The 10,184-nt window shown below is 47.5% G+C and overlaps 1 protein-coding gene across 1 annotated transcript in view; it reads left to right on the forward strand.

Moving 5' to 3' along the window:
• Positions 1-8,728, forward strand: part of LOC102837011 (melanoma-associated antigen B3-like) — a 12,838-nt gene extending 4,110 nt beyond the window's left edge. The window contains exons 3-4 of the mRNA XM_006835664.1: positions 1,195-1,328; positions 7,871-8,728. Coding sequence (XP_006835727.1) covers positions 1,195-1,328; positions 7,871-8,728 — 992 coding nt within the window. The remainder of the gene's footprint in view (positions 1-1,194; positions 1,329-7,870) is intronic.
• Positions 8,729-10,184: the final 1,456 nt, after the last annotated feature.

Below are 10,184 nucleotides of genomic sequence, written 5' to 3' on the forward strand. Positions count from 1 at the left end.
CTCTGGTGGGTGGGGAAGAACTTGGTGTATTGGTGGTGATCCACATTCTGCAGAAGGAGGAGTTCCTGACAGGCTACAAGGTAAGGACCCAGAGTTCTAATGAGCAGAACCCCCCACCACAACAGAGGGGCTCCACTGAGCCTGGTCCCTGCTATGAGGCCTGGAACATCAAGAGGGAACCAGACGTGGCACCCTCTAGAGACTCACGGAGCTGACAACCTTGTTCAATAAAGGGAGGAGTACCAGGCTCGGGTTGACCAAGGTGAGGGTCGGAGGGACAACTGAAGGGATCAGTGACTCTTGCAGAGTGGAGATCCATAGAATCGTGCCACTGCTGTCGGCCTCAAAAGACCCAAACAGTTGTGGCCAACTGTGGTCCCTTCTGAATACTGCCTTGGAGGTTTGAAAAGTCTGGTACCATATAGCCAAAGGTGAGAAGTAAGGAATGATGGGGTGTCAGAGAACCTTGAGTGAGGACAGAGGGGATGGGATACTCTGCCCAGAAATTAGGGTGCCAGAAGATAGTGTGGTCCCTCCTATCAACTCTGGAAAGCCTAGGACAGAGCTGTCAGGTTAAACTGGCTGCTCACGTTCTGTGGAGATGGAGTTTTGGATGTGAGAGCCTTGGACTGAGGCTGGAGAACTCAGATGGGCTGAGAGAGGAGTCCCAGATCTTGACTGAGTGAAAACTAAAAAGGCCAGTGGTCTTATAAACGTGGGCCATATAGTTCCCTCCTATTACCTATCCAAGGAAGTCATGAATGGTGGTGACTGAACGTGGCTCACGCTTTTTTATGCCTCCGTGGTCTCAGGCAGGTGAGGGCCTCTGATGCAGAGGGGCAGAGCAGGATTTCCATGTTGTGCTAGTTGTCAACAGAAGGCCCCTACCAACTGTAGAGACCACCCTTCAATAACAGAGGAGTCCCCACAGAATCCCTTCATGCTTCCAGCTTTGGGAGACCCTAAGCGTAGGAACTCTGGTAGTGTAGTGGTTACGAATTGGGCTGTGAATCACAAGGTCAGCAGTTTGAAACTACCAGCTGTTCCGTGAGAGAAAGGTGAGGGCTTCTGTTCCCATAAAGATTTACAGCCTGGGAAACCCTGTACAGGGTCGCCCTCACGGACAAATGCAAAGCCTACTTCGGTTAAATTCAAGATAGGTTCTCTCTGGCCTAAGTGCACATGCCGTTGTAGCTTCTTCCTCCATGAGGCCCACATCATCGGCCTCCTCCCACTGCTCCCAGCTGTCCCTGACACGAGTCAGCATGCCTGCTGCTCAGAGGAGTATGGCCCATGCCCGTGAGAACAGTGCCTGGCCCCAGGTGACGGTCAGGGCCTGTCAACTCTATGAATTCCTGTGGGGTCCACAAGCCCATGCTGAAAGCAACATGGTGAATTTCTGGAGTCTGTGGCTAAGATCCATGATACAGTCCTCAGGAGCTTTTCATTCCTGCATGAAGAGGAGTTGGGAGAGAGGGAAGAGAGGGCCCGAGCCAGAACTGCAGGCAGGGTGGGCACTGCTGCCATGGCCAGTACCCATTTCAGGGCATGGCCAGCAGCTCCTCTCACCCCAAGTGAAGTCCCAGGAAGATTGCTCACTTTCTTGTTGAAACGGGTGGTTCACCTCCTAAAGTCGTGCAAGCAAGGCAGGTTGGAGGGAACAAAAGGCGTGCCATTTTTGTTTTCCTATTGACATAGTAACACACATACAATATGTATGCATGTACACTATATATATGTTGTTATTGTTGTTAAGTGCTGTCGAAAGGAACCATGGAATTTGTGGCTCAAACCAAACTTGGGGTTGAGTGCTTACCCTACAGCGACATGTTGTTGTTGTTGTTGTTGTTGTTAAGTGTGTCGAATTGGTTCCGACTCACAACGACCCTGTATAGGGTTTCTGGAAAGTTGCTGGTAAGTTTGAAATGCCGACACTGCGGTTCACACCGACCTTGCAGTCCAACACAATAACCCAATGTCATACCAGGACTATATACACGTTGTGTTTTAAGTACTTTTGAGTCAGTTCTGACCTATAGAAACCCTGTATAGGGTTTCTGAAGGGCGGCTGTTAAGCTTGAATTGCCGACCTTGGGGTTCAAACCGACTTTGCAGTCCAAGCGCATTAATCCACAGTGCCACACCAGGACTCAGAGAGAGAGAGATAGTAGAGAGAGTACCAGAACTCATAGAGAGAGAGAGAGAGTTCTGATAGCTTCCTGGGAACCATTGGGCTGTGGAAAGTGTGTTAGACAGAGAGAGAGACAGACAGAGACACAAAGAAAGAGAGACAGAGACAGGGACTATGTGTGCCCTATTAGCGCAGTGACTACTCCTTGGACTGCTAACTGAAAGCTCAGCAGTTTGAATCCACCCGTCGATCCCCGGGAGTAAAATGAGTCTCCCAGCTCCCATAAAGACTTAATGCCTCAGTACCCCTATTCAGAATCAACTGCACACCACCATTACCATACGTATATATTTATGGACTCCTTGTGTGGGGCTATAGGATCAGCACTGGACTGTGAACCAAAGGGTCGGCAGTTCACAAACACCAGCTGTTCCTTGGAAACCCTGTGCAGGGTCACTGTCGATCGGAATCGCCCTGACAGCACTTACAGATATTGTCCTGGAACCATAGTCTATTCTATCTATTGATTCACAGGGGCCCTGCTGTGCTGCTGCAGGATAAGCACTCAACTGTCAGGTCAGTTTGAACCACAAGGTAGACAGCTCATACCCACCAGCTGCCCCTCGGAAAGCCTGTACGGGGTTGCTATGAGTTAGAACCGAGGCACTTAAAATTTCACATATGTTGTTGTTGTTAGGTGCTATTGAGTTGGTACCGACTCATAGTACCCCTATGCACAACAGAACAAAACACTGCCCGATCCTGGGCCAATATCACAATTGTTGGCACACTTGGGCACGTGGATGCTGCCACTTGGCCAACCCATCTCACTGGGAGGGAGAGGGGGGCTCTTCCTCTTTTTCTCTGACCCTCCACCTTACCAAACATGAACCCTTGTCCAGCGACTGGTCCCTCCTGATAATATGTCCAAAGTATGAGAGACGAAGTTTGATCATCCTGGCCTCCAAGGGCACTCTGGCTGCACTTCTTCCAACAAAGATCTTTTGGTTCTTTTGGCAGCCCATGGCACTTTCAATATCCTCCTATACTGAATCCAATATTCTATTGAATAGTGTTGAAATATATATATATATACATACACATATATATGTGTCTGTCTGTCTGTGTTTGTATGTGTGTTTGTGTGTATATATATATATATATGTATATATATATGAACAAAAATGTTGTGGAAAAGTAAAATTCAAGGATAATGAGCTCTTTTGACAAAATGGCCACACTGGCTCCACCTCTGAGTCCTGTGGCCACACAGACCCAGCATGGACTCTGTCCTGGCTCCAGCCCCATCCCCAGCCCCAGCCCTGTCCTGGCCCAGACTCTGGCCCCAGCTCTGACTCCAGCCCCTGTCTTATCATCAGATCCTACTGCACTATGGGGTGTGACAGTGGCCTCGGGGCACTACCCGCATCAGTGTATGTCCCAGCGCAGTCTCTGGCGCCGCCTCCCCCAGGCCCATCTCTCCCTGAGCTCTCCTCTGGTTGCCTCCTGGTTTGGCTGCACTCAGTCATTTTAGCCTTCTTCATGGATACCTATGAGCAATGCAATGAAAGGGCTGTCTGCGTTGTGGGGACCCTGCTGGGACTGTCCACAAGCACTCAGTGGAAGTTAGCAGTTGCTTTGCAGTGCCATGCACTGGGTCTATAGATGAGGTGACTGTTGACACTGAATTTGCTAAGAACATGTATGAATTGCACAGGAAAGTATCTCCAAAGAAGCTCACCCCGAGCTAGTAGCTACAGAGCAGGACATCACAGAGCCCTCTGTGCTCATCCAGCTGAGAATCCTCCAACCACATACACTTCACTGTGTGCACGAGTCCCCAGAATTGTTGCAGGAGCACCAAGGCCTGTCTCAACACTTTAGTGGGTGCCCCGGGAAGAACTATGGGGGTGATGTTCACACCTGACAGTGAGAGATGCATATTATGACACCAATGCATCAGAGTTGCTATGATTATGAAGACCTGTTTAAGCCCCAACCAGCTGATGGGGCTCTCCAGTGTCTTGCAATAAGTTGGAAGGATGTCAGTCCTCATCCAGGATGTCCTCAGCATGGTGTTGCAGCATGCAGAGGGTGCACTGTCTGGAAAAGTGTCAGCTGACAATACTGGGGGCTGCTCCTTGATGAGTCTGGTTAACCAAGTATCCAAAATTGTCCCTGATGACTTTGAGACCATGCTCCACAATTATATCAATAACCTGCTGATGGTGACCTATTTGGTCAGTCTCAGAGTCACAGGTTGCCCTCAATGAGAAACTTGTAAATCTGTGAATTGGTCTCAAGAAACATTCCTTCCAATTGGGTCCCTACCCTGGCACTCGGAATGGGGTGAAAGAGAAATGGGTTTTTTGTGTTCTTGAGTCACTCTGCATTAGACTGTAACTCTAAATATACAGCCTATGTAGCACTGCAAGGTTGGCAGTTCAAACCCACCAGCTGCTCCTCAGTAACCCTATATGGGATCTCTATCAGTCAGAATAGACTTGAAGGCACTTAACAACAACAACAATGACCTTTGTAAATTAAAAAGTAAAAGATAATTAAAAATTTTTTTCACAAATGTTTTAGAGTGCCCTTATAGAAATCATACATACACAGACTTATTTCAGTGCATATCTCTATGTATTTAATGATCATCTTTCTATGTATCGGTGTATTTTTTCAAAGTTTTTTTTTTTTTTTTTTTTTTTAAACCAACACAGCTGCACTGCAGAATAAAGGCCTGGTAATCTGTTTCTGTAATGATCATAGCCAAGAAAACCCCATTATCGAGCAGTTAATTTTAGTTGTTACCAACTAGAAGACATCAGGTGAATAAAAAAATGTTTTCTTCTTGCATATAATTTTGTCTAATTTGGTTTTCTTTGCACCAGATTAAGTGCTACATCTCAATGCAGCCATTGCCATGAGGCAAGCCCTAACCTCCCCATCTAGGGCGTCTGCAATGTGAGGGTCTTGTTCTGTGGTTGGGACTCAGATCTGTATAGGAACGACCCTCATCTTTCATATCCTGGTGTGGTGCTGTAGGAAAAGCAGTCGACCACAAGATCGGTTTGAACCGCAAGGTTAATGGTTCAAACTCACCAGTGGCTCCTCAGAAATCTATTACAGGGTCGCTGTGAATCGGTACCCACTCAATAGCACTTAACAACAACAAGAACAATATGAAGACCTAGAAAGTGGACCATCAATCACATTACAATATGGCCTCCAGAGCCCCGCCCCTACTGTCCACCTTCCTCCCCCTCCCCCACCCCTGCACATCAGACTTGGCTTGTACCAGACGCTCTTACAGCCTTAGGCAGATGTGACATTCCCTGACTTCCATTTGGAAGGTGCAAGGGGAAGGCTCCGCTCTGGTGTGAGGGTCTGCATTTTTTCATCCTAGAAGGAGAATTGGATTCCCAGAAGACAACGAAAGTCCAGGTGAGGACCCTGAATGCGGACAGAGGGGTTCACTTAACCTAGAACAGAGGAGGTCCTACAAAGTTCTGCCTCTACTGAGGCTCTCAGAGACTTCAGACCTCCTTAAATCTGAACAGTCCCGGGAACAGAATGGACTTGGTCTAAGGCAGGAACCCCACTTTCAAAGAGGGAGGAGAACTACCAAGAGGCTAGACAAGGACCCTTAGCGCTTGTGTGGGAGCCTCCCCGCCTTTGAGGGGGTGCCAAGAACTCTGCCCCTGCAGTCAGCTCTTGGAGCCCACAGCAAACGAGGCAGAAGTACAGTGTCCTGAATCCCCTCTAGGGAGGTAGGGATGGATTCTGAACCATAAAGATACACTCCCGCTTTCAGGCCACCTAATGGCAGTAGGGATCCCTGGGCTTAACTAGAGTCAAGGTCAGAAGCATGAGTGAGAAATGCAGGGGACTTCAAATTGACAACTGTGAGGTCCAAGAGACCCTCCCCTATCTTCTACCTGGAGTCCTGGTGGCACTGTAGGATAAGTACTAGATCGCAAGGTCTATTTGAACCTCAAGGAAAGCAGTTCAAATTCACTAGCTGCTATTCAGAAACCCTATACAGTGTTATTTTTAGTGAGACTATACTCGACAACACTTATTCACAAAAGCAACAACATCTTCCATCCATACCCCACTCCAAAACCAGTCACATCCCATCACACTAACAGCCATTGCTGGTTGATAAATGCTTTAAAGACAGTTCAGAATCATAGCGACGTAGTATAAGGTTTCCTAGGTTTTAAAGTGTTGTGGGACAGAAAACCTCATCTTTCTACTGTGGAACATCTGGTGGACTTGAACAAACAACCTTGTGGTTCCTGTTCTAGTGCATCTCCTACAGAGCCCCTGCAGGCAGAGCTCAATCTGATCTCTAACTCTCAGTTCTCAGGAAGGGGTGGTCTGTTGTTGTCTGAGGGCTGTGGCTTCAGCTTGGCTGTGGTTCAGGATCTCAGGATCCCAGTGGAGTTAAGGTGAAGACATGATTGAGTTACTAGGAACCACTCAACCCAAAATGAGAAGGGCTTCATTGAGCTCTGTGAATGCCATTGATCTTGGGAGTCCAGGACAAAACTGGCAAGTTCAAGTGCTCCTTGACTTCTGCCTATATGAGCTCAGGGAAATGAGGTCCTTTGTTTCAGACCCAATTCAGCAGAGAGAGAAATCCAAGAAGCAGGGGAGTTAAGGGAAACTCCTTTAGGCAGAAAGATGAAATTAACCCACCCCCTAAACCTCACCACCCCCTGGAAAAAGAGGGAAGGCTGACCAAAGTTGCCTCATACTATTACCCTTATGAAGGCCCGATCAGAGATAACACTAATGTGCCGCTTCCTGTGTTCCTCTCATGGGCAAGAAGTACTTTGACTAACTGGAAGGCTTACACAGCAGATGCAATGTAGACAGTTAGAATGAGGTGATTTCTCCAAATAACAAAGGGGTTCTAATCATCCCCTCGTCTGTTTATAGAACTGGGGGACCTGGACATGCTGAGGCAGTGAGTTGGACACATTTCCTCCCTGGACACCTCAGGAAGGTGAAGGACCTGTTCAAAGGAGTCAGCCAAGGTGAGGCCCCTAAGGGAGAACTCAGGCATCCAGGGAACCCAGGAAAGAACAAGCCTTATGTCATTAACATCACTGGGACAGCTGGCCAAGAGTGGTGTCTAAACTACTCTTCCACTTCATACTGGCGGGTCCTAAAATGCTTTGAGGTGTTGCATTTAGAGGAGAAAAGGGGAGGGAATACGGGTTCTGTCAGGAGTAGATATAATGGTCCAGAAAGTGAACTGTGAACATCTCTCCCCATGAAAGTCATTACTAGCAGACCCTACTGTCAATGCAGTAAGCCCCAAACAGAGCTGGCATGTGACAACTAATCTTTACATGCATTGTCTCTACAGGGTCCTGACCAGGATACTAGGAGTCTTGTGGGTTCCTAGAGCAGTGCCCTCAAAGAATTCTGCAGAGGCTTCGGTGTGACTGTTAAAGCCAAGAAGGAATCTCTCTGCTGACTTGGCTCACAGGCTTTCAAACTCCCTCTTGCAGAGTACAGGTATCACCTGTCTTCCCACATTCCTGCCTGCTGTCCTTGACCAGAGTCATCATGCCTCGAAATCAGAAGAGTAAGCTCAGAGCCCAAGAGAAAAATTGCCAGGACCGAGGTGACACCCACGGTCTTGAGTGTGTTCAGGGCACTAGAGTAGAGGAAGAAGGGTCTCTCCCCTCCCCCTCTACTTCTTTTGGGGATTCTCTCCAGAGCTCCCAAACTACTCCTAGTCACAAGGGGCCTGACAGAGTCCCATCCATCTCCACTGCCATTGCTGATGTAGGTGCCAACAACCAAGAAGAGGGAAGTTTAAATTCCACTAAGACCTCACCCTCCACTGAGAAGTCTCAAAGAGACCCTGTGATCTGGAGAACTAGCCTGTTGTTGCAGTTCCTGCTATATAAGTACAAAATGAAAGAGCTCATTACCAAGACAGAAATGATGAAGATCATCAACAAAAAGTACAAGGAGCATTTCCCTCAGATCCTCAGGAGAGTCTCTGAGCACATGGACCTTGTCTTTGGTCTTGAGCTGAAGGAAGTTGACCCGAAAGGTCAGTCCTATGCTCTGGTTAGTCAGTTAAAGATGACCAAGGAAGAGAATCTGAGTGGTGGCAGGGGGCTTCCCAAGCAGGGGATTCTGATGCCTCTCCTGGGTGTGATCTATATGAACAACCACCGGGCCCCTGAGGAGAAGATATGGGAATTCTTGAATGCCTTGGGGATCTATGATGGGAAAAGACACTTCATCTTCGGTGACCCCAGGAAGCTTCTGACCAGAGATTTGGTGCAGGAAAAGTACCTGGAGTACCGGCAGGTACCTGGCAGTGATCCTCCGCGCTATGAGTTCCTGTGGGGGCCCAGAGCCCATACTGAAGCCAGTATGATGAGAGTCATAGAGTTTTGGACTAAGATAAAGAATATTGATTCCAGTGCATTTGAAGCCCTGTATGAAGCAACTTGGGGATATGAGGAAGAGAGAGAGGAAGCCACAGTATGGTCAGGTCGTAATGCCAGGGCTATGGCCCGTTTCAGGGCCAAGTCCAGCAGGTCCTCCCACCCCAAGTGAAGCGGTAAAGCAGAGTCTTCACTTGTTGAAAATGGCTGTTATCCTGTAAGCATTAGAAGTTAAGTGGGAATGGAGGGAGCTTGCATTTTTGCCTTATTATGTGCCCCTTATACATGAATGACTTGTAGATCTAGCTCATTTTTGTAGTTTTCCAATGCTGTTTCTTGTAGTTGAAGGGTTATAGAGATTCCGACTCTAAATTCACTTTCAAATATGTCTTATTATTCATAGGTTTAAGAACTTTGTATTTTGTAAATAAATTGAAAATCCTTGAAAGTGTTAAGGAAGTCCACAACAACTGTTAGAGAAAAAGAGTGAGCAATATCTATGGGGTTGTCAACTGTTGACTCCCTTATTCCTTTTAGTAAAAGTAAAATACACATGTGCCCAGATTTGTTTAGGGAATTGAGATATGTGAGAGAAAATAAAATGCAATGCTTTAGAACTCTTGTTGACCGACTCTTATTTTCCTGAAACAGTAATTTAATGTCAGCTCTAACACTTGCAAATTTCAGGCAGAGGCCTGACAGCCACTGTCCATACATTTTTCTAGTCTAAGAGCAACTGCGAAATAAGGAAAAGGGTGAGCTGCTCACCAAGTCCTAAGGGACTAGTAACAAGGGGATGAGGACTTCAGGGTTCCCCTCAGTGTGCATGCCATGAGGCAGGGCAGTTTGTGTCTTTAAGACAATTGGATGTCTCAGTGAGAATTTTAAGTTAGACTGCATTGTTGTTGTTGTTAAGTGCCGTCGAGTCGGTTCCGACCCATAGCGACCCTGTACAGGGTTTCCGAGGGTGTAAATCCTTACGGGAGTAGAAAGCCTCATCTTTCTCCCGCGGAGCGGCTGGTAGTTTCGAACCGCTGACCTTAAGGTTCGCAGCCCGATTCGTAACCACTACGCTACCAGAGCTCCTTAAGTTAGACTGCATAGAGAACTGTAATGTAGGGGATTTTATGTTAAGGTGCATGGTGCTAGGATTATAGGAAAAAAGGAGAGTTTCTGGGGAAACAAGGACAGGTTTTGGAGGGGTGCCAAGTCCTAGTGTGGTGCTGTGGGTTAGTGGGCTGGACTGCAAAGGTGGTTTGGGCCACAAAGTTGGCCGCTCAAGCCTACCAGCCAATCCTTGGAAACCCTCTACTTGGTGGCTATGGGATAGAACTGACTCGACGGCACTTAACAACAACAACATGAAGGTGTATGCAGGTGCACACATGCCCATGCAGTTTCTCAGAGTCAGCACCGGTGCCAGGAGTAGAGACTGGCTCTTCACCATGACTCTAGAATTGTGGGTAAACCAGAGTGAAATCATCACCTAGGGCAGTACTTGCAGTTGTCCTGTGCTCTGTCCCAGTGTTCTCAAAGCCATGCCCAGACCGGATGTTTTATTCACATAATTTAGGAAGTTTCTAAAAAAAATGGGGTGATATTCTCTGGAGGTAAGATGTCACGAAATC

Source organism: Chrysochloris asiatica, unplaced genomic scaffold (genome assembly GCF_000296735.1).
Source record: "Chrysochloris asiatica unplaced genomic scaffold, ChrAsi1.0 scaffold00018, whole genome shotgun sequence".
Classification (NCBI taxonomy): domain Eukaryota; kingdom Metazoa; phylum Chordata; class Mammalia; order Afrosoricida; family Chrysochloridae; genus Chrysochloris; species Chrysochloris asiatica.